The sequence below is a fragment of the Rhipicephalus sanguineus genome, chromosome 1, assembly GCF_013339695.2.
Source record: "Rhipicephalus sanguineus isolate Rsan-2018 chromosome 1, BIME_Rsan_1.4, whole genome shotgun sequence".
NCBI classification, from domain to species: domain Eukaryota; kingdom Metazoa; phylum Arthropoda; class Arachnida; order Ixodida; family Ixodidae; genus Rhipicephalus; species Rhipicephalus sanguineus.
Window position 1 is genome coordinate 130,266,273 of NC_051176.1, and position 25,491 is coordinate 130,291,763.

At 46.2% G+C, this 25,491-nt stretch overlaps 1 protein-coding gene across 1 annotated transcript in view; it reads left to right on the plus strand.

The window, feature by feature from the left end:
• LOC119397961 (cytochrome P450 4V2) overlaps window positions 1-25,491 on the plus strand; it is a 98,559-nt gene that overhangs the window by 22,850 nt on the left and 50,218 nt on the right. Inside the window, exon 2 of the mRNA XM_037665257.2 lies at window positions 18,606-18,718. Coding sequence (XP_037521185.1) covers window positions 18,606-18,718 — 113 coding nt within the window. The remainder of the gene's footprint in view (window positions 1-18,605; window positions 18,719-25,491) is intronic.

Consider the following 25,491-nt stretch of genomic DNA (forward strand, 5'->3'; position numbering starts at 1 on the left):
CCACCCCAGTGTGCCCGTTAATTAAAGGAGCAATTGAGAAAAAAACAAAAATGCGCTCGAGAAAATTTCAGTAGGACGCTCCGGTTACATCTAATGCGCGTAATAAAGATTACAAGCACGAGTCTCTTCCCTCTCCCCTGCACGTGGCGGCTACTCGCTTCTCAACAGCTCGCAGGCAGGCGCGAGCGGCACTGCGACCGGGCGCGAAAGCGCGCCCGGCCCGCGGGCCGGGCCGGGCCGGGAAGAGATTTGGCGGCCCGGGCCGGGCTCGGGCCGTGATCTTCGGGCCCGGTCGGGCGGGCCTGACGGCGTATTAGGCGGGTCTCATACGATCTGTATATCACGCTCCGCACGACCACGCGTCCGGGGATGCTAAAGAGGCGCGCTGTTTCTGGCGCTCTAATAGCATTGTTTTGGAAGCATTAGTCGGTCTCGCTTAAGCGTAACATTTTCAAAGATCGAAGGCGGTCCAGAAGACGCGAGACGCCATCTTCAGGGAACGCGAGGACGGTGGCTCCTTCTAACGGGTGTGCCTCCTTGACATTTCCTGCGGCGGTGGTCGTGGCGGTGACTCGGGGAGAAGGGTGGGACAAGAACGTCGCTTTGACGAAAACGTTGCGTACGTTGGGTGCTTCCTGCGAGGAGTCCGCGTTTAATTTATGTAACTCCCAGCCTGGTGTATTCCTACCAGAAGAGCTGCACGTTTTGTTTTTTCTGCATGCAATAGTGAGTTTGCACCCTTTACTCAACAGCCCTCTCGTACAATTGTGTAAAACTAAACAAAAATGCTGCTGTTTTTTTTTTTCAGTTTATGGATATATTTAGTAGTCGTTCTTGAAATGCAAAAATAAGATTGCGTGGTTAGCTGCGTCTCATGAAACGCCAGCTATGACTCCAATTATATTTTATATTGCCGCTTTCGCAACAGTGTTACCGTAATAACCGAAAGTCACACAGCCTGAAAGTCGTGACACGAAAGAAGTTCCCAAAACAATATCTAGAAAATATCTTGTGTGTGGCGACTTCACAATAACCGAGGTTAGCGTGTTTTATGCTCAGAAATGGACGGGTCGGGTCGGGCCGGCCGGGCCGGGCCCACCTTCGGGCCCGGGCCGGGTAGGGTCATTTAAGAACACCGCCGGGCTCGGGCGGGCCGGACATGGCGTTTTTCGGGCCGGGCCGGGCCCGGCCAGAAAATCGGCCCGTGCAGTTCCGCGCGACCCGCGCGCGCCCTTTGGCGGCCAGTCCGACGGCGTCGCGAGGCGCACGGCGTCCGTGGCGCGCCTGGCGGCATTCACGGTCTCGCGCGCCCGCCCCACGCGCGTACGCTTCCTTCCGCCTCCCATTTCCACCTGGGTCGACGGCGGCTTCCTTCCGCGTGCTCGAGAAGAGCTGCTGCTGCTGCTGCTGCTGCTGCATGCGTGAGACCCGTCACGTCTGCTGCTAAATGTCCCTCCTTCTCCGGCACGCCGCTTTCTCCCTCGCCTCCACGTGGCGACACGAGAGCGTGTTGAGAAATGGACGACGAGATTGGCACCCCTCGATCACACCCACGCGGCATTTCATGCTCGATACTCGGCGCCCGTATTTGCTACAAAACGTCTTACACTACAATTGTGTTCGTAAAAACAAAATTTTCAGCCATGCTGGACGTATGATTCCAGCAGCCGGCTGGCCAATGGCAATGAGCAGTTACGAAAAGAGAAGATTTGTGGATTCGGGTCCAGAGAGAGGGCGAGAAAGCAAGAAGAGGAAGGGCAGCGAGGTTAACGAGACCAGCGTCCGGTTTGCTACCCTGCACTCGGGGAAAGGGAATGGGGAATACAAAGAGGAAGAGAGAGAGAGAGAGAAGGCGAGCAGTGCGCGCACACTGGAGTTAAATCGGTCGCTGAAGTCGGAGTTTTTCTGGCCTACACGACTTCAGCTCTCGCATTCGATTTCTAATTGTACACCGATGACACTTCGATGCGTGCCAATAATGTGATAGCAATGCGAACGCAGCAAAAAAATGATAGGGGAAAAAATTAAGCATAACTTATCTCTATTGGTTGCCCGTCTGACGCGATAGCATGCTTTGTCAAGTACATTACGCTGTTTTCGGGGTGCTCTTACCTTGCCTGGACGCTGGCTGTATGGTCAGCGTCGCGAGTATACAGTGGGCCAACCCTGGAGATTATGCTATACACAGCGTTGTACGCGTTACCGAAAAAAAAAAAGTAACTAAATATGTTACTAGTTACGCTAACAAGGAAGGAAAGCGTTACCGCCCTACGTTATCTACAAAAAAAAAAAAGGTAACGCGTTATCGTTACAGAAAAAAAAAAGCAACGTACGTTACTTATGCCGTTACTCTGTGGTCAGAAATTTGAATCACTGCGTCTTCGCTGCAGGAACTCACAGTAACACTCACTGTTATAAAGCTAATTTATATTTCACAGCTTCTAGCCCAAACAACGATTTTACATGAAATATTGATTTAACGAGAACGTTCTTCACAAATGTGCCGGACCTCAGCAATATTATAGTGGCATGTGAAGTCGCCTGTGATGGCCAATAAGTCTGTGGCACATGGTAAAGCTACTTTTTCTGAGTGTGGCATTAAAAAAAAAAAAGATTTCATCATCAACGCTCTCCGCAAAGAAAACATCACTCAACTCTCAACAAATTTACAGTAATTTTGACGGTGTGCTTCTATGAACAAGACAGATGTTCAAGCTTTGTAGAGAAAAGAAATGCTTAAACGGCTTAATTTTGGGGAAAAAAGTATGCGCACACGCATACAACTTTTTTCCCATTTTTACCTCTATAAGTGCAAAAATTACAAATGTTTATGTGAAAGTTTTCAAGGTCAGCCTCGTTCGCTCAGAAATTCAGTAACAGCGCTAGAATATTGCAGGGACAACTTTCTAATAATTAAAACTTGTAGCATTTAATCGACAGCTGCATAAGATGTCCAATGCTTGCCTCGCTTCTTCATGAATACGTGCGCACCTACGCTGAATAGACGCTCGACGGACGCATTGGATGGTATCCCTAATTGTCAACGCCTGGCGGGCCGGCTGCAGTCCGCCGCTGTGGCAAAATGACATCGGGCGAGCTCTGGGAAAGTGGCGACTACGAGACCAACGATTTTTGTGAAAAAATCCCTGGTTAATTGGAATAAAAAGCAACTACTAATGTGACACCTCACTTTAGCGAAAAATGGTAATGAAAGTACGTTACCCGTTACAATTCCGAAACGGTGAAGGGTACGTTACAGTCATGTCTCGTTGATGTGGACCCCTTTAATATGGACACTTCGCGATATGGACGAAATTTTCGGCGATCGGTCTGTCGCCATGCAATTCTGCCCGGTTAGTATAGATACCCGTAGTCCAGACTACGGACGGCTATTTTGTGGACAAAACTGGCAAATACAGGCATTTTTTATCTCGTCATTGCGGACGCGGGTCCACAAAGCAAAAGATTTCAAAAGCAAAGCAAAAAGTTCATCGCCTGTACGCACAGGAACATTCCGGGATGGGGTCGACTTGTCTCATCAGATTGCCTGCACGTATGCGTGCGTGTATTCAGTACATTCTGGGACTGGTGCGACGAGCAGCAGAAAAAAACCGACACGTGTCGCCGAGCATCAGATTCACCGTCACGACCACGTGACAATAATCCGCCGAGCATCACCGCCTAGCATCACCATCAGAGCTCTGCGACGACAAAGCAGCCGATGAACAAGAGAGAAAAACCGACGTGAAGCTCGCCGGGGCTCGGAAACGGCTATAGCATAGGTTGAACAAGAGGGACACGGAGAACGTGCACTTCAAATTCCTTAATGTTAGTTTTTTGACCTTGATTCGTTATTATGGTCGATTCACGGTATGGAAGATTTTGCCGGGGAACGGAGGCGTCCACATTAACCAGACATGACTGTACTAAGTTACCGAAAAGGGTACCGCGTTGTTGACATATATATATATACGTTTAGCACAATTTAATCCGACATTTCGGCCCTGGGACCAGCCTCCGTCTGGGAATACAAAGCATAAAGAAATCCCGCACTTACAAGTGCAGTCCGGTTGAGGAAAATTTTGGTGAGTCTGAGCCTGAATGAGCCCTCAGAGCAAAATATATTTCATGAGTGAGTCTGAGTGAGTTCCAATCTTTTTTTGCCGACCTATGCCTATAGTGGTCAAATGTGCAGCGACATGACACGGTTATCACGAGCAATTGCTAATAGCAGTCGTGATTAAAAAAAGAAGAAAAACACGAGCTCGCGTTTCAGTTCGTGAGTACTGTACGAATACATTGCCCTGTGTAATTCATAACTTGTGTTGGTGGCATCTATTTACTTCTGAAGGAGTTTTCAAGAAACCCACTAAATGGGACAGTAATTTTTTGTCTCTTATTGTGTCACATATGCGGCGGAACAAGTGCTTTGCGGTAAGTAATCGATGTCGTACTACCAAAGTTTAATTTGCCATCGCAAAAAAGAAAAAAAAAGGAAAGAAGGAAACACCGAGCGATCGCCTCATGGGACAATGTTATTGATGATGATAGCTGCATTAGAAAAGGCGAGGGGCGGTGACGTTGCAAGCGCTCATTTTCCTCGCAAGTTTCGCTTTAGAAAGGTTTCGAATATGAGATATTTGTTTGCGTAGCTGTTACAGCAGTTTGTTTATTAAGATTTGTTCGATATTAGAGGGCGGGCTCTAAACTATATACATTAACTAGTTTAGATCAATCACTGATGTTCATAAAAGTGATTTCGTTAATCAGCCATAAAACTGCGCAAATTGCTCCGGGTCTATAGAGGCAGCCAGTATGGGCATTCGCATGGCAAAAATAGCGTACCCGTGGTTCTATACAACACTGCAGCGCACCGAAATATGCACCATACAAAACTAACCACAGACTAACCCTGTAACAGCCTTTCCACACACTCTTTCCACGGTTTTCACGTATTACAATTTGGTAATTCTACTCTATATGCATCGATCTACGTATAATTGCCCCAGTATAGCCAATAATGTCTGATGTTTTCGACTTACTTATCACAAGGCAAATACAGCGCACACTTCACGAAGACGGACACAAGGAACACGAGGCACAGGCGCTGTGTCTATATTGTGTCCGTCTTCGTGAAGTGTGCTCTATTGGACTTTCGGAATAAAGTGTATCGCTGTAACCATGGATCGAATAGGACGTGCATACGGCGTAAGGTAGTTTTATGCGCACTTACATAGCTAGAACGATTTCTCATTGACCGGATAAGGAAAACGATAAAAGAATTAACACTAATATCTTGGTTTCTTGGACGCTGCTGTTTCTGGCATTAAAAACAGAGCTGCTTGTTTTCTACTTGCGTGCGACTGGGCTAGTGCGTGGAGCTATAATAGACAAGTATGCATGCCCTAGACTACTGCAACAGCGCTATAGAGCATCCAGTATTTTCACTGTAGGCAGACTGAGTTTTGATAGGAATTGTTTCCTGTGTTCTGGCCGTTCTTTATTTCATCTATATTCTTTAGACATCTTTTTTCTTCTTTGGAATAGCCGAGGTATCTTGTATCTGAACATCTCTACATTACAATGCATTTACAGCAGTGTAGAACAGGTAGCTGGGGCGATGGTGACAGTGGTGACACTCGTTACAACGCCGGTGTATAAAATAAATTTAGAATGAAGAGAGAAAGAAAAAAGGTGAGACAAACGAGCCATCAAGGCGGCGACGAAAGACGGGTCAATCGTACAGCCCGACGCCGTCAAGCACCCAGAGTCGTACGGCTCGCAAAGATCAGTGCACCGGCTGTCAGAATTGGGGCTTCGGGCAGAAGGCAGCCGAGCTTCAGCCAAGCGCTGCAAGCAACAGCGTCGGCGGCCTGAGGCGATTGCGTAAAGAGCCGCGCACAGGCGCATTTGAATGACCGCGCTGGGCGGCACAAAGCCCCGTTACCTGGTTCGGACTTGTCCGTGTCACGGTCGTCCGTGCAACTCAGCCGCCGGTGGGCGACGCGGTCGCGTAACACTACCCCGCGCTTGGCCTCAATCGGCCTCGATACGAGAAAGGGGAAGGCCGACGACCGAGGAGGAGGAGGGACGAGGGGGGGCCGCTTTCTTCCGGAACCCCTGCTATCATAGCACAGCAGGAAAGTGGATATGCATACGGCATGGAGCGTCTACGCAAGGGCGTCGCAAGTATAGCGACGGAGAAGCTAAACATTGATTAACCTACTGATATTGCTCCTTCCGAGTTGTTTGTGGCAATTAAAAGGGATGATTCGACGCACATGTTGGATGGTTCATAGGTTTAACGTACTGAAACGACACGGGCTATGAGGGACGTCCACCTGGGATTCTTTAAGGTGCGCTGACATTGTACAGCATACCCGGGCCTCTATCTTTTCTTCTCCATGGATATATTACATGCAACCGCCGCGGCCGGGATCGAAGCCGCGCCATTCGAGTCGAACGCACACGTTGGAATATATGAACAGCGAGGCGAATGTCTATTGAGAAAGCAGTAATTAAACTCAATGAGAGTACATGCGACGCACGAAACTGGCTTTATTTTCATCGTAAAGCTTAAATAGTTCTTATATACTTTAGCACTTCGGGCCGAATTGACGAAGCTTTTCCGTATAAGCAATATTTTGACATTGACTGACATTGGATCACCTAATAATATGTCGGCATTAAAATTAATTGGCATTTTCTTTTACACAGAGTTCTAGCAGAAGAATCTTGGGTGCATGAAAATATCTGACTCGAGCGCTTGGCAGCGATAGCTATTAAACTTTATTTCATGCAGTTGTGTCGTTCGTCGCAACTATACAGTCTGCGTATATTAGTTGCAACGTGCCTCAAACGCTGTTCCGGCGCACTCGTCTATCAGTAAATTGTTCATCTCATAAACTAAACGAATCTCATAAGTCATTAATCTCATAATGCGGCGAGTAATAGCAGTAATGCTTGTTCTTACTTTATTATTATTAAGCTTCCTCTGACTGCTATGAATGCAAGTGTAAATATGGCAGCGGAATGACAATGAAATTTTCAGAGGTGAGCTGTGTCGCGCTATACAAGGGCTTAAATGCACATTGATTGCACAGCTATGGCATACGGACAAGGGGAGCGAAAGAGTAGAATGAGGGGAAAGGCAGGGCGTGTTGAACTAGACCTCAGTATACCGTTCGCTAATAATAATAACTGTTAGGGTTTAACGTCCCAAAACCACGATATGATTATTAGAGACGCTGTGGTGGAGGGCTCCGGAAATTTTGAACACCTGAAGTTCTTTAACGTTCACTTAAATCTAAGTACACGGGCCTCTAACATTTTCGCCTCCATCGAAAATGCGGCCGCCGTGGCCGGGATTCGATCCCGCGACCTGCGGGTCAGCAGTCGGGACCTTAACCACTAGACCACCGTGGCGGCTCCTGTTCGCTGCCGCACGCTGCGGAAGAAAAAGGGGAGAGAAGAATCGCCTACGATTAGATGTTGCATACACACCTCACTTCTTCTGCCGTATCAAAAGAAGAACGTCCCCACACTGCGGCCACTGTGATCATCCCGATGCGTCAGTGGAGCGTATCATCATAGAATGCCCGAAGTACGACGAACAACGCGCTCAACCGAGTGATCGATTGAACAGCCTCGACAGACGACCACTTACAATCAGCAAAGTGCTTGGACCGTGGCCACATACTGATAATCAAAGACGCGCAGTGAGCGCTCTTCGTGATTTTTAATGGACACAAGTTGAATGAACTGTTTATAGTCGTTATTATTGCTGCCTTTAATAGTGTTGAATTATTAATGAACATGTCTCATAGTCACGATATATGTAAGTGCACAAAAAATTATATGTACGGACTTTATCCGCTATATTTACTGGACTATGCTGCCCATATAATCTGCTCATGCTTTATACGCCACATATTGCATATGTACATATTACTTCTGATTATTCTTTATTTTCTTATTCTTCTATTCTTCCTAATTTCCTTGTATTTGTGTATTTTTTCAATACTATCATGATGATGGGATAGCGGGCTCTAACGTAGCCTACCTTCCCATAATTTTTCACATATAAATAAAAAAAAATAAGAAGGATAGAGAGTACAAGACCATCAGGATGTCCACAACACAAGCGCTAAATCAAGAAAGAAATGCGTGGTTGAGGCCATAGTCGTTAACCCAAGCAGCTATCCGATGTTAGCACACGGTCTACCGTTCTTACAATCGGTGAGGCTTTTTTGGGCGGGAGGGGGGGAGGGGGGAAGTTCTGGGCATGGAACGAACGATGGTAGTTTTGACAGCGTTCTTTTACACAGGTGATGACGGAACTGCACTCCGTGTATCCAGTATACCCATGACACTTTGAGCAGACACAGCCTGGCTGAATGATGTCCAATAATGACTTTTTCAGAAGTATGACTTGTCGATCTGCAGCAGGTGTCTCATCAGCAGGTTTAGTGCACGTAAATGTAGGAGCAGCACGCTATCACTTGTTTGCAACCTGTGAGTATGACAGCTGGCCTTGCCTGCTTGTTTCTCCGGTGAGCCCTCTACATTTCGGGTGTGGGAGGTGCAGGCGCGGTAGAAAGCACTGAAGATGTATAGGCGTCTCCTTCACAGCGTTCATAGTCTGCCTGGAAGACCGTCAGTTGCTACGACGGCGACGCCCGACAATTTCAGTGGCTTCTCCGTGAGTCTAGTGTTAGCTAACATGTTTTTTTTTTTTTAGGATGGAAAACTCGTTCCTAAATTGAGGGCAGCCTTTGGAAGTGGCGTCATGAGAACCTTAGATATGATTGCTCAACTTGCGTCTCTTAGAACGACAGAAAATTGAACTAAGAAAGGTTTTCTGTTTCCTCGTTCTGGTGGAAGATACACAGTGGGGCTCGAAGGGTCGCGGCAAATTTCATCGCTGCAAGACAGTAAGCGCCGATTCTCTGGTCTTGCAGTGAAAAGAGAGAGATTGGGAGGGAGAGGGGGATTGAGAAGTTATGAGAGACTTAGCGGTGTTCCTCTGGAAAGGACACGATATACTGAAAGTACTCTTATTAATATATGACTCTGTTGGGCATATGTACAGCAGAGGTAATGTACCGTCGCAAGTAAAAGCCGGGGGCTGACATATTCCATGAACGTTTCTTTTTAATATTTCTTCGCCGCCTTTAGACACGCAGGATGAAGCCAAGTGCAACAGACTGCGTTCGTTCGTTTTAGCAGTGTAATGCACCGAGACCATTCCCGGTTGCACGGCTGTTCTAGAAGAAACTGGTATTTTTACTTTTTTGCTGATGTCTTGGTGTCTAGGCTTTTGCTTTCGACAATAAGTATATATAAAATCATAAACTAAATACATAAAGTGGCACCTACATAAATGAAAGAGATGTACTTCTTATGGGACATGGTACTAGCGAAATAGGAGACGGGGACGAGATGAAGAAACACGGGACCACGCTATATTTCAACTAAACTTTATTACATACAGCATTCAAGCATATATCTGCCTTTTCGGTCGGTTTCAAGATTGCGATAGCAATCTTGGAAACCGACCGCGTCTTGTGCGTCTTGTGCCCCAAGAAACTTCCAGTCCCTTCAATTATCACTCTCTAACGCTGAAGCAGAAAGCGTGTTCTTTAAGTTGTGCCCGAGTAAGGAAAGGCTCTTTTTCCGCTTTCAGCTAAAACGAAGGCGCTTAAAGTTAAGGACTATCTCTTATATTGTTGTGTGTCTAGCTTGGAAGAAGAATATTAAGTTATCTGGCCAGACACAGGGAGAAAAGTGTTGAAAATGTTGAAAATGTGCGGGCTATTTCACTAAGGCTTTTGTTCCCCGCCAGTGCTACCAGGCTACGCCGGCGCACAAAACCGGAAGCGGTCCAGCACCTGTGTTTGTAAACAGCGAAAGGGTCTATACACACAAATATGTGACTGATATATGCTCTGACAAGGAGCTTGAGTATCTGGGAAGAAATTGATACCACAGGCTTTTGAATCTATTTTTGAATATAATGCGACTCTTGTGCGCATGCGGTCACCAATTCGTGTCTATATATCTATATATACTTGAATGTTTTATGTAATGAAGTTTAGTTGAAGTCTAGCATGGTCCCATGTTTCTTCATCTCGTCCCCGTCTCCTGTTTTGCTAGTACCATGACCTATTATTCTCGATACCAACTAGCCCAATTTTCCGCCTTAAATGTATTTCTTGCTCGACTTCGTCGTGGCTTCTGTAGACTGGCTAGAGGTGACTCTCGCAACTAGTGTTCACTGACACATCACCATGCCACCCCCCTCTTTTTTTTGCTTATTCTGATTCCAGTCTACAAAACTCGAAGCATGCGCAGCTCCCTATTTTCGCTTCGTTCACTATTTATGCAGCTCTGCTTGTTATAGTTCCTTCAATTCGCGACACCTAATGAATCCGGCTCTTAACAATAATTTGTCCAGTTTTTCGTTTAAGAGGCTCTTAGAGGACGCACCTGAAGAAGCTGAGGTTAATGGGAGCTTTATACAAGAGCAAGAAAGTAAGAAAGGTTTTGTAGCTTTAGCTGCACTGGGCGAGGTGGAGCAGTTTCGCGTGGCAGTCCGAGAGCCGTGCTGTGCATGCGCGAAGAGCAGCGACGTCACACGGCGCACAGCTGGCGCACCGGAGCCGCCGCAGCCGCGCGCGCCTCGCCGGTCTGCGCATTCCAGAGGAGTGACGTCATAGCCGCGACAGACACACTGGCGCCGGCGCGCGCCCAGCTGTACGCCACCGTTGCGCAGTGGCCGTCTGACGCTGCGCCGGAGCCGCTTGATAGCGCCTCTCATTTTGCGCGCATGCGCAGACGTATCAGTGGGGGTATACGTATAGCGGGGAGGAGGAGGAGGAAAAGAAAAACGGAAGGACAGGGAGGTTATCCATTTGACAGACCGGCTGGCTGGCGTTTGCCAGTGTGGTATAGCCACAGAGAAGGAGAGCGCAAATCCTGCTAAGCGGCGCAGAAAAGCGAATAAGCTTGACAACCAGGAAAGCTAAGAATAATCAGCTGAACCTTAGCTAACGCCACGTATCTCCTGGCATAGCCGAGCTAAGCCACTGCAATTTTTTTTTCAAACGAGAGTGTGGGTCTCTCACTTTCTCACATTTATTGTGCAGCTGTCTTTTCTGTATACACGGCAGGTGTAATGTTTGTGTTGTGTGTAATATTTCATGGCTTCAATATCCGATGCATGGTTTCAAAACGGGGTGAAATTAATGTTTTGGGTACTTCAACTGTGTCGTAAACACTTGCGGGACGCTTTTCTAAGTATAGTTTGGATGGAATAGACGAATCGCTTGCGTTACCATAAATGCAACACAAGGGCGCATTGTGCTTTCTGATCCTGAATGAGTTCTGTGTACTAGGTACCGCACAAGAAGCACTCTCACGAAGGCCCGCGCCGGTACTCGAAGCGACAAGCCCCCGTGAGAATGCCTTTGCTGCAGTTGAAAGAGCACCTGCTCTAGACCACCCATTAGAAGAACCTGTCACAGGGCGCTTCCATGGTAAACGAGAACAATCAGAAGTAAGCGGAACTCGCGCCAGCGAGCCCTCGCAAAAGCATTATTTTTTCGAGCGCCATAAGTAGGCTGAATTATAATTAAATAGATGCCGCAAAACCGGCCAAAGACATCTCAGCAGGAATTACGGAATGAAATGAATGATGGATGGATGGATGGATGGATGGATGGATGGATGGATGGATGGATGGATGGATGTGAAACTTTATTGTAAGTCCTGAGGTGCACGACTCAACGTGCAGCGGGCCGCTCCCACGTTGGGACAGTCAGGCCAAGCCCGACCGCTGCATCGTGGGCCCTCTGAACAATGTTGGGAATGAAATGAATGAATAAACCTTTATTTTAAAAAAGGGGGACTGCTCTTGCCTACTGCTTAGCACTAGGCGGGGAAGGGGTCTTGGTTAGAGGATTGCTGGGTGAAGTGTCACTTTGAGAACGGTGTTTCACGATTGCGTTTTGTGCGTCAAGGTTCACATGTTGCATCAAAAAATGTTAGCATCAGTGGACGAGCACAGAAAGAGAGACGCATACCATACAATTGACAGGTTAAGAGAGCATAGTTTCTAAGCCACTTTTAAAAGTAATCATCGAATTAACTCAGTATCGGAGTTCATTGTCTCGCGAATCGATTGCCTCAAAAATTTCTCGAATCCGTCAAGAACGATCGGAGTTACAGGGGTTTGTCGCACGCTTTAAACGCTTCCTCTCTTCTCTACACAGGGAGGGGTGGCAAGGGGGAAGGAAGTTACGTCAGCGCACGTCATGACCTTGGGAGTGTGCGATGAAACGCGATCGCTCTTTCCTGTTGGTTCCTAAACGGACTAGTGTAGCTACTGGGTAATGTTATCAGACTACGGAGCGTGGCGCCGGCACGTGGCGGCACCCCGTTGCAAGAAGCGCACCTGATCCAAACGCCGCCCTTGATTTATGTCGGCTATTGACCAATAGCATGTTATCTGCTGTCTGACGTCAAACAGCAGGCGCCGGCAGCTCCGAAAAGAGTGAGAACAGGCCTCTGTATGAAAAGAGGGCGTCTCAGAAAACGGCAAATTCGCGCTCCGCTTCTAAAATCCTGTTGCACGTGCACGACTGCAAGATTTGGCTGACTTCATAGCAGTGCCTGTTTTCCGCAGGTTGTGGTGCACGAACGCTTATGCCGCCAAGGAAGTGTGAACAGTCCGTTGTGTGCAGCTTGTGGCTCCTGTCAACCACTTGAGCATCTTATGTTACACTGTCCCGCGTTTGTTACGCAGCGGGCTTTGCTGATTAAAGAATATAAATTCCTCGGATTTAAGTGCGCGACAATGGACGATTACCTCTTTCCGAGAGGTTGTGTATCTCGACGCGACCAAGCCCATCCAGCTCTGCTGACCTTTATGGACCAAACAGATCTGGCCACCCGTTTATAAGCGCTTCTTTGTGTGTGTGCGTGTGCGTGCGTGCGCGCGCGCGCGCGCGCGCGCGTGTGTGTGTGTGTGTGTGTGTGTGTTTACCTATTTTAACGCGATAGCGTTAAAGAGCTCGTATCGCAGAAATTCCGCCGTCGGCGTCGGCACCGTTGGTTGTGAGCGAAAAATCATCATCTTGTCCGTGACCGAAAAATCGAAAAGCTGCAAATAAAATAAATAATAAAAATGTTGGGTCTGAGTGAGAATCGAACCCAGGCCGTCTGCGTGGCAAGCAGGTGTTCTACCACACAGCCACGCCTCTGCTTGGAGCTGCATTGAAAGTAACTTTGATGCTTCCCAAAAATACGCGTCCTGTATACAGGTGTCACAGTACGAGATGTAATATGGCAGTAATATTGCGTGGTACAAGCGTACATTGCCATCGGGCGTCACACCACGTCAATATCATAACGACTTGGTGGTTTAAAGACAGCCACCCATTACAAAAGGCACACACATTACTGCGCGTGTTCCCTTAAGACCACGTAGTGGGTGCATCGCAGCTTCGAAAAAGGTTCTCGCGCATAATTGCTCCTGGTTTAAAGCATGCTACCCATTACGTAAGGCACACACCTTAGTGCGCGCATTCTCTTAAACACTCGTAGTGTTCGAAATGCGCACTAAGGGCAGGATATTGCTAGCGCGTTCAACTCTTAAAGGCGAAGCTTAAGCGTCCCCCAATTTTTTTGTCCAAGTCTTCGTGAATGTTTTCTTTCCTTTCCTATCTTCTTTCCTCTTTCTCTCCTCCTGTCTTCCTTCCCTCCTCCCGAAATGTGCCCCTCCTGGTGGCAGATGCCAGCTTGCTCTCTCCCTCTTTTCTCTGTGTCCTTGTGCATCTGTGTATGCAAATCAAATAAATAAATAAATAAATAAATAAATAAATAAATAAATAAATAAATAAATAAATAAATAAATAAATAAATTTTTCATCAAGTCTGAGGTGCGTAAGAAATAACCGTGATCGTCGTTCGTCTGTTCATTGTCAGAAATGAAGCTTCTCTTCGTTGTTTTTTTTTTTTTTTTGCGATCTTCTGAACATGGCTCATACCCAATGCAGGATTGTGTCCTTCGTGGTTCAAAGGACAAAGACAAAGTTCTTCGAGAGATTAGTGAGGCACAGGCTATTTTCTTTCGGGCGACGCTAGGGTTAATAAAAGAAGTTAGTTCGTCGCGCGCACAGTTTTTTACCCGGATTATGACTACGAGTGATGCAAAAATTTTGCTCGAAATTTCTGCCCGTAGGCTCCTTCGTACCACAAGCGTGCTTGGAACAGTCGCGTCAAAGGCAAAACTTCTCGCTGACACTTGATTCTGGCTTCTAAACGTAGCTATAAAATAAAATAAAATAAATAAAGAGGAAGAGAGATCCAGCTGCTCTGTATACAGGTAGTATAAGGCGAGGAGCGCAGATAGCGCTTCTCGCCTGATATATATTCCAAACGGTATAAATTCTAAACTAAGAACAAACTAGAACCGCGATGCACATGTGGAACTAGAACTTGTGGCCACCCAAATGAAGATGCGTGTCCTCTCCTTGAGTGCACAAAATCTAATCCACCATGAAGTGTATTACGAGAAAATCTGTTACATTTAGACTGAACACCATTCATTATTTAAAAAAAATGCTTGGTCCGTGGCCAACAGTGGGCTTACAAAAAAGAGTGGTTGTCGCCCTGAAAAAAGTTTTCGAAGAAACAAATTTTTTTTGGAAATAATAAACTTCACTTTGTCGATCTAAAGTCCAAACGGCTGATGTAAATATTATGTTTACAAAATTGTGTTATGGCGCGATCTTATATTTTACGGTTTGTGTGTTCCGGTACCTGTCTTCTGTGTTTTGCTGTGTGTTATAGGCAATACAAAATATTGGCCTCTACGCCTGCGCATGTGAACTTATTTTTCTTGCCTCAGCTCATGCTCGAATCTTTGTGACTCATGTACTGTTGATTTTATTGCGTTCACACATCGGGTGTTCTACTGAGTGTCATATTTTGTGACATCTTTCGCTCTTTTTCGCATTTTTTTTCTTTGTTTGTTAATCGACAAGAAGTAATCGGTGACATCCAAAAGGCCTTTTCTATTAATCGTTTCAAGAATAATAATAAAAAACCTTTAACTCAACTGTTTTTTTTTTCCTTTAATCTTTACAGGACGAAGCTCGGCCGCGAATTAGTACAACGTCGAAAATCCTGTGACAGAAAAAAAAATATATATATACAAAAGAAAGGGATTGAAACGCACACGTTAGAACCGCATAACTTTACACAAACTATGTAGTCACCATTGATATTCGGATCAAATAGAAAAAGAAAAACAAGTAAACAAGCTGTGGGGACACATTAAGATGAGTTCGGGGATACCATAGAAAAAGAAGTATATTCTTTCAATTGGACAGTGGGAAGAAAGAAATGCGTTTACATAGCGGACCACCGCTGTGGCTTAGCGGACATAACGACCTATCTCCATCTGAGCGTATATCGCGACCTCGATTCACGGCCACAGGGGTCGGAACGCAAAAGAGGGATTGTGTACTATAAGTTAAAGTGCTTCATGAGTTGCTTCATGTGGCCAGAATTATTAAATGTAGCCTTCACCAATAGGGTGTCTCTGGGAATCACGGGCGTAGCCAAGGGGGGGGGGGGTTCAACCCCCCCCCCCGAAATTTTTCAATTTTGCTTGCGTATATATACACGCACACATACAAACGCACGCACGAACATACATGAAGTATGGTTGAACCCCCCCCCCCCGAAAAAAATTTCTGGCTACGCCCCTGCTGGGAATGTATAGCATAGAAGCGAGACGTAACATTCAATAGACAATCTCACTCTGCGCGACGTGTTGTCATGCGTTAACAAAACAACGTCTATATGTAAACAAAAGTCGTCAACGTCTCGGATTTCTGCGTTTTTACTCCCTTCTTGAAGATCTTGGTTGTGTGAAATCGCCTGCGTCCCTGCGAAACGAAAAATGTTTTCTTCCGAATTCACTTGCCCTTTTATTTAGTATGGATTTGAAGATTGCCGCAAATTTAAGCAACCTTTTCTAACCATTTGTACAGTTGAATTTTATCATAACTGGGGCAGCATTCGCAAAGTTTTCCTCTCATGAGTTCTGTCGCCATTGACCGGCTACGCTCGCTAATCATGAATGCATCCCGGACCAGCATCGTAAATGACTGTAAACTGCTATTTCGAACTGTATAGCATAAACTATAAGAGCTTCCTTGCGAATGTGAACTCAGTTGATTAATTCTCTTGAGATTATCTAGCTTAGTTTCATCGCCCGTCGGCTTAATTGGATTGGTGACGCTAACCAGTGACTATCTGATCATCAGTGTGTACGAGTAGTTTGCCATTAGCAGAAATTTGAGCTTGTGCGCGAAAGACATATTAAGTGAGGAGGCCTTTAAAACACGACTGCTGGAAAGCGCGAGGTGGCACAACTGCGCAGCTGATCGCGACTCGCCAGGGACGCTCGGACCTTATTGCTGTTGCTGTTTAGTAACTGTTGAGGAGTGGAAAGGCAGGTTGCACCCCCAGAGTTGTTGCACAAAAAGAAGTGAAACTGTCTCTTTGCCCTCGCTACGCGTGCACACATTACACAGATACAGGTAGACGTGTACTTAGTCTGCAAAAAAAAAGTTTCAGCAAGAAAAAAAGATATTCGCTCCGGTCCGAAGTATCTGATTCTGAATGACGCGAATGTCACACACACTGGAAATGCTTGAAAGCAAATGCGCTCAGTCATTGTAATTTGTTCGCTTTGGAAATTCAATCGTTTGCCTTCGTTCAAGTATTCATCTTGACGAGGCAAGAACCACGTCAATCTGATACCCGGCATGCTGTTAGTTCTTGCCGCAGCATTCCTTTGTGGATCATTAAGGCGAAAGCCACCGACCGACCGACGGACCAACTGACTGAGTGACTGACTGCTGGCTTATTGATTGATTGATTGATTGATTGATTGATTGATTGATTGATTGATTTGCTCATTCATTGAATGATTTATCTAGCTACTAGTTCCGCTCTATAGTGATCACCAAATGTAAAAATCGTGAAATAAACGAGCATACATTTGCATAAAACTCCGACAAATATTCGTTTTGCTAAAACAGACTCTATACAAAAACTGTAAATTCATGCATAGCCTGGTTAACTATTATTACGAAGATTCATCTGCATTTATTTGGATCAAGAAACTTCACCAAGAATTAAACAAAAAAGAAGAAGTAAAGACCAAACGTCCCCTTCGTGAATTTCGGGCCCTAACTACGTCGGCGATGACATTATTGTGGCGCCATAACTTCTCACCAAAACGGATAGGTTGCAAAGCTGTGTCCTAGTTTACTTTCTATCCACTTGCTGTGGTAGCCACGGCGGCCGCATTTTGATAGGGTTGAAATGCAAAAACGCCCGAGTGCTTAGATTTAACGCCCGAGTGCTTAGAGAGTGCTTGTGGTCAAAATTAATGCGGTGTCCCTCACTATGTGCCGCATGATCAAAGCGTGGTTTTGCCACGTGAACAATCCCAGAATCTTTTTTTTTTTACTTCCTAACGCAATGTTGTCCAGTTTCCATTTCCAAGCAATCGGCACTGAAAAGACGCTGGCAATATCCTTAATGTCACAGAAAGAAAGTAGCCAGCCCCATCTGCAGGCAGCAATATATCCTCAACTACAGTTAATTAAACCACATGGCAGAGAACAGCGCTTTGCGATAGGTGGCGAAACACTGGAAGTTGTAAAGGAGTACGTCTACTTAGGACAGGTAGTAACCGCGGAGCCGAACCATGAGAGTGAAATAACTAGAAGAATAAGGATGGGATGGGGCTCATTCGGCAAAGATTATCAAATCATGAATGGTAGTCTACCACTATCCCTCAAGAGGAATGTATATAACAGCTGCATCTTACCGGTACTTACCTACGGAGCAGAAACCTGGAGACTTACAAAGAGGGTTCAACTTAAATTGAGGACGACGCAGCGAGCGATGGAAAGGAAAATGATAGGTGTAACCTTAAGAGACTGGAAGAGAGCAGAGTGGGTCAGGGAACAAACGGGGGTTAAGGACATCATAGTTGAAATCAAGAAGAAGAAATGGATATGGGCCGGGCACGTAGCACGTCGGCAGGATAACCGGTGGTCATTAAGGGTAACTGACTGGATTCCAAGAGATGGCAAACGCGTGAGGGGGCGACAGAAAATTAGGTGGGTAGATGAGATTAAGAAGTTTGTAGGTATAACGTGGCAGCAGAAAGCACAGGACCGGGTTGATTGGCGGAACATGGGAGAGGCCTTTGCCCTGCAGTGGGCGTAGCCAGGCTGATGATGATGATGATGAAACCACATGAATGATAATGTATCGTTCTACGGACGTAATGTGGAAACTCAAAGGTGGCATCGCCACTCGTTTTTGTTATTTGCACCCTTTCTCGCTAATGAAACTTCACTTGATATTAAAGCTGCAGCGCACTCCCAGCTGAAGAAGCGTTTTCATACCACTCTGTAGCTGAACTTAATGTTTTTGCTTAGTGCATACGCTTAACAGCACCAGTGTAGCGGCACCATTTCACAAGGAACCCGGTACTTTTCTGTCTGCGGCAGGGCTGTTCAGCCTGCTCGTGGGCCTGACGTACTTCTTCGAGCGGGAGCGGGTGTTCAAGACCTACCTGGGTTTCCAGCCCGTCGTCGTACTTTTCAAGCCGGAAGCGGTTGAGGTGAGTAAGCTGCCGTTGTTTTGCAATAGCGAGTGTCGGGGGCCGCGGCTATAATTAAGCTTTCCGCATCTTCGAAAGGATAAAGTGTTATCGAACCTTTTAAAGGGAAGCTGAAGAGGTTTTAGAATTCCGTAAAACTTCGTGGTTAGCAAGGACCGACATCGTTGTCGACGATGTCGTAATTTGTTTTGCGGTTGTTGCAGCAAGAGCTTTAGAATACGCGAAGGAAAAGTTTTTCTTGCTCCGCCCACGCGAGCGTGCCGAACGTGTGGGCGTGGAAACCTACGTCACCTTCGGTTCCTCTGGCGGAGTCGTACTGCACTCAGACGGAAGCTTCCCGCGCGCCGCTCACTGATCCGAACTGCGAGAGCGCTGTTTATGTGACAAAGGCTCAAGTAAGTATATCGAAGCTGAAAGGTCTGCAGCTGGATCACGATATCTGGATTAACGACACGCAGCCGAGAGCTACGTCAACGAGCGTCTCTCGTATCTTCAACCGTGGCCTCCGTGACTAACTCGTGACGTGCCGTTGCCGGAGCTAATCGAGGAGGCCAACGCTTCAGCAGTGCTGCTGTTGCAGATAACACGGCATATCGAGCATGACGTCACCGCGTTCGTTCAGCATCTCAAGAAGCCCTGCGGCCACAACTACCGTGTTTTGCCAAAAAGTGCTATTTGCGTTCACTTTTGAGAACTCTCAAGTCGCTTTTCGGATCCAGCAGGGATCAAACTGTCCTTACATCGCTCCAAAGTAATTTTTTTAAAGCTTCCCTTAAAGCGTGGTGTACCGGCAACGGTGCTCGGCTGCTGATCCGAAGGTCGCGGTATGTAGTACGATCCCGGCAGCGGCGGTCGCATTTCGATGGAGGCGAAATGCTAGAAGCCCGTGTACTGTGCGATGTCAGTGCACGTTAAAGAACACCGGATGGTCAAAATTTCCGGAGCCCTCCACTACGGCGTGCCTCATAATCACATCGCGGTTTTGGCACGCAAAATCCTAGATGTTATTATTAACCTTCCTAAGCAGCTTTTTCATGCGTATGCGTGGTCGACGCATTAAGCGGCACGTGACTATGCTATCTTTGTTTATGTACATGTACGAGAATAGAACTAAGGCAAAAAAAAAAAAAGGCTCTTATTGCGTTAGAGAAGAATGTTCGCTTGCTCCGTGTGTATCGTATAGTCGACCTTGTTTTTATGTGGCGGTCAACTCGACCTTAATTTCACATACAGAACGTAGCACGCAACAAACAAGGACAAGAAGAAAGAAAAGAATAAGAGAGGCAGAGAAAGTGTGTGTGTCCACACGGAGCTCTGTGTACGCGTCGCTTTTTCGTTCTTGCCCATGAATTCATCGTGCGCTGCGTATACGAAGTCAAGAAGGTGTGCCAACTTGCCCATACCGCTGCACTTGTCAACTTCATTGATTATTCCGCGGCCACACAGCTGGACAGAAGCCAGTTGTAGAACCTGGTTGAACGTGTTTCAGCGACGACGGCTGTGGATATATTTGAAGACAACAATATGATTTCGAGAAGAGAGAATAGCATTTGGCTCAAAATTTGAATGATCACATATAAACGTTGTTTTAGATGTGAACTCTGGTCGGTGTATTCGAAGCGACTGAAAACAAAGCGCGAGTTGTAAAATCGAGCTCGAGTTCGCAACCTTCAAGCCCGCGTTGTTGTGCACAACCGCTCGCATCAATTTGTTCAGCTTCTCTGACGGTGCGTGCAGTTGACCCAGGCAATAAAAAAACAAAAGATACCCCTTTGCATAGCCGGAAAGCAGGGCAGTGTACTTCGTGTTACAAGGGCTCCGATGGTGGGATAACGCTACGGAGGCCGGCAGCGGTCGCCGCCCCGCTTCATACTTGCTTACACGACCTGACACGACCATGGCCTCGAATGATTATCCGTTGCAACGTGCTCCACGAGAGAAAAAAAAAACGGGTCAACTCGAGGCGTTACGGCACGATGAATGGGTGACTCGCTTGCAATTATTAAGCAGTGCATGGACAATACGGAGTGAATCTGCGTGCGCGCAGTAGAGACCTGATTGGTGCACACATACGCGAAAACAATGAGAAAAGAAATTCATCGGCAGGAATATTCAAGGTCATCGTGCGTACATTGTTCGTAGTGAACTGCAAACAATGTTCATGTTACCGCGTTGCGATGGCCATGAACCACTTCTCGTGGCTGAGAATATGTTCATATTTAAAGATGCGTACCACTGAATAGTTTCGTCCGCACATGTGTGTTATAGAAGAGGCAGTAAGGAGCCTTCATGGGTGCGCGTTTCTTGGAGACGTATCGCCATTCGTACACTCAAGTTCTCATAACTATTCATTTATTTTCTTGACAATGTTTTTCTTTTTTTTCCAGGCGTCTTACATTTTCATGCAAAAAATATAGGCACGTTTTTAAACATTCGGGAAATAAATTGTCTTTATACAATCTCCATCGCACGTGTGTTCTTAATACCGGTGTCACACAGGCACTTTTGATCGCTATCAGGAGCGATCCAGAAAGGATTTCTTTATCGTGATCAACAGAGGTCGCTGCTACACGGTTCAAGCTAGAGTTACTGTATATGCTACCTTTAGGTAGCAGAGTTGCGCATCTGTCTTCCAACGCCGCTAGCAACCATGCATTGCGGAGAAGTTGCCGCTTGGGCCAATTTTTTTATTTCTCGGCGCCGCCGCTGCAGCGAACTGAATTAACACTAGCCATCGACAGCCAATGTTTATCGCCGGTCTTCGACACGCCAAACAGGTTAATCGGCGACACAGTAGGCATGTCGCCTGCAAAAACTAAGTGCGACTTCACCGCATAGCTGTGGTTGCTAGCCGGACCTATGCGCAACTCTGCTACCTAAAGGTAGCATATACAGTGACTCTAGTTCAAGCTAATCCGGATCGAGTTTGGTGCAGACGTTAGTCTAATCACGATAGTCTTGATTCCGATCTGGCCTGATCGCGATTAAAAGTGACCGTGTAGCAGCACTTGATCCGGATCGAGTCTAATCCGGATGGGCCCTGATCGCGACCAGAAGTGTCCGTGTGACACCGGTATAAGTTTATGCGAATGTGGTAACATCGTCTGCTAGCGTTCAGTTAGTATTCTATACGTACCGTTTTTGAAGTTGTATAGAACAAGACCATTGAGGACCATCCCCAGCAACTCTAATGCAGAGTCTCATACAAACGCTCAGGTGTCACTTTGCAGAGGCCTGATAAAACCATCGAGGCGTAATGCACTCAAACAAGTCATAATCAAAATATTCATTGACAGACACATACAAGAAATATTCATAGTGAGGCATGAACTGGATAGCGAGAAATGTTCGTAGGGTTAGTCCTGCGTGGTAACCTTTAAGCAGAGAAAATTGCGTTTTGTTGAACTCGGAGCCAAAACTTCATACTAATACTAATTACTGATTACTATTTAAAAGTTGCTACATAGTAAGTATTCTCAACATCGAACGGCAGATCAAGCAAGCTCATGAAAATAAATCTAGACTAGTTCGATGAAGCGCTTCTTAAGCTTTTCGCATCTATGGTAAATGTATACCAACTAGCTCAACTGTATGTCTGTCTACGCATCTATAAATATCTGCTTTGCGTCAGAATCTGTAATAAAATAGATCTTTATGCGTCTAAACGGTGTCAAGATGACTTCCATTTTTTTCGTTTATGGTATTTGTCCGTAATCGACAAACGAGTTGAAACGGCGTGCGTAATTCGTTGACATACCTGGCAGATTCGCCAACGAAGTTGTGACCGAAAATTCTACGATCGCGCAGAAGCCAATGACACAACACATAACGCCCTTCTAATGCAGAGCGCGATGAAGCATTTTTTTTTTAAATTGCCATGTACGAACAACCACCAACTGCTCACGTTCGGCGACGTAAAGCAAATTATTGGCTCTGGAGAGCTGCTTCCGAGTCGCACAGCACGACTCATTTCTGTGCTCATTCATCGGTGACATACAGTTGCACTAGTAAACAGCGGCATCAGGGCTACATGCAAGTTCGGTCGCTACGGATTTCGTTATGCGCGACACGTCGAAGTTAATTGCGACATGTTTTTCTAGAACGAATGACCGCGCCTGCAAATGCCGGTTGCCGAAGTTGAGCCGTCGGTGTAAATAGTGCGCGCAGTCTTCGTATGTCTCATACAATGAGCCAGTGACGGATGACAGACTTTCCTAGCACTTAAGGCTGTCGAGTACACCAAAGAGGAGACAGAGGTTTTAACCCTGGTTCATAATTTGGAGGCACACAGTTCGCATAGTGACGGTTATTATCTGTCGCGAAAACTGAGCATATATAGTGATTGCCAGAGATACATGCAACATGCTGAATATGCGCCTACGAGAACCGACAGCTACGTGAGTTGGAAACATCGGAAGGAAAAAAAAAAGAGACGAGGATTTGGCGTTTGTTAGAATATGCCCCAATTAAACGACAACGTGTATGAGCACAAAGAGAGCAAGACAATTAAGCTTGCGATTCGTAAAAGAACTCTGGCGGCACGGCGAATGTATACATAACACCAATACCCGTTTTCCTGTCGAGGCTTCCCGAAATTGAGCAACCTTCATCGCTCGCGACGCCAGCGTCGAAAGTATGGAGGAAAATAAAATTGAAGAAAACAAACAAACGCTCACACGCATCAAAAAGCGCTCAAGCACAAATGTATGCGAGGAAGAGAGCGTGGAAGCTTCGCAACCGCGCGTGTCGGCGCCAATGTGGGTCAGCCTGGAAACACATTTGCCAAACGGGTGATAGCCATCGCTGCTGCTGCATTGCGCGCGGCACGTATCGCTGGGGCGAAAAGGCGCGCTTCGCACGATCGAGGTATCCCGCTCACGGTGATAGTCGATGCAATCGGCAGATATACTTGGCCAGATTGAGTTTCGACACAACCACTAAGCGGTTCTTCGAGCAGAAAGAACTCCCCACTGGCGCGAGAAAGAATCCTTCCCTCTTTTCTTTTTGTTCAGGCTTGCGTAACACGTTACACCAATATGGCGCGAACATGCGGTTACTTGGAACGAGCGACTCGAATAAACGCGACAGGTTACGTTGTCGAGCGGTTCCAATTATGTGCACTACGGCCATTTTCTTTGTTTTTACCTCCAAGTTCCTCCCCCTTACGGAAGCAAGAACCATGTAACCGTTAAAAGTACTGTCAGCTCGCCTCGTAAAACTGGGTACCGGGTGATATTAAACCTAACTTCTGCATATTTTGATAAGTTGTTCAGACCCCTCTGAGACGGATGAAAGTCAGTACACAGTTCGTTGAGTCAAGATTTCGATGCCTTTTTAGGGGAGCCAGTTTGCTTCAGTGTACAGCATCATGTATTGGGCTACCTTCATAGACCACGCATGAATATGTAGAAATATTGCATCAGCTGCGTTTTCTTAGAGAAGTGTAACCTCGGACAGTATTTGCACATGAGCATGTTCGATTGACGCTACTCAACACACTGCTGGAGTTGAGATTAAGAGATAGTTTTTATTTATTCTAAGTATTTGAGGACGTGCTTCGTGCGTGTATGTATCTGACTTCGGTAAATCGAAGAAGGATTCCTTGTAAAACCTAAAAGCGAACGGATATAACGTATTAGAAGAAGAACACTCAAAGGAAGCGTAGTAAGGCCAGGATATTATATCGGTGGATTTTAGGATACAATTTCCTTTAGTGTTTTTCGCACTTCGAGAGGGTCGCGGCAACGCTCTTCCCACAGTATCATTTGGACCTGCCGGCAACGAACGCAGAATAGAGTGTCAGTATCGAACGGAAAGCCTCGCCGCAAAATAAAGGCCCTATGTCGTATAGATGGTGCGTTGCACTGTTACGGCGGTGTATTTCACCGACCATCTGTTGCTCTATAAACTTGGACAATATTTGCACGTGAGCATCCACATCTTCGATTGACGCTACTCAACGCACTGCTGGAGTTGGGGTTAACAAAGAGTTTTTCTTTCAAGTAGACGACGCGCCGTCCTCCTCTTCAGTGAAGATCCCTACTGAAACGTTCCGTAAGCCATTCCAATAATTCCATATGTTTCCATACGGAATTCATATGTTTTCCGTACATTTTCCATATGTTTTCCATATATTTCCGTAAGATTCTTACGGAAAGATACGGAATTATTGGAATGGCATACGGAACGTTTCAGTAGGGATGTATTCATTTCCTTAACTTAGTATAAGCTTTCCCATCGAAATATCACGGACAGGACTTTTTATCTAACACGTTTAAAACAACCTCTAAATACTCACTTACTGAAAACTCGCTATTTTCTTAGAGCGATTCCTGACAAATCTATGTCCCACATCCCGATATCATGAAGATAAAGGCGAACAAAACGTTACGTGTCTTGTGTTCTCCGACAATTTGCAAGACGGTGCACGTTTGAAGGCAACTGTGGGTGCTTAACACGGTCTTGGCACAACCTGAGGTGCCTTTCTAAACGTTGTCAAATTCCGTCATATTGCGTCACTTTGCCAGCTTCTCTGTTCTGATTGGCTCAAATGGATGCCATGACCTCTGTAATAGGTTCGAAACGCCAGCATGGCGTAATTTGACAGTGTTCGAAATAGCACCCATATAGATTCTGACACTTGTCATCACTCCTAGGTTTGTCAAAGTCGGCTGCTAATTAGGCCAGGACAATTCATCGCTCCTATTCCAATTCTGGTCTTCTCGCGCTACAACATCAGTTCGAGAGGAAGCTCCTGGTACGCGTTATCATCA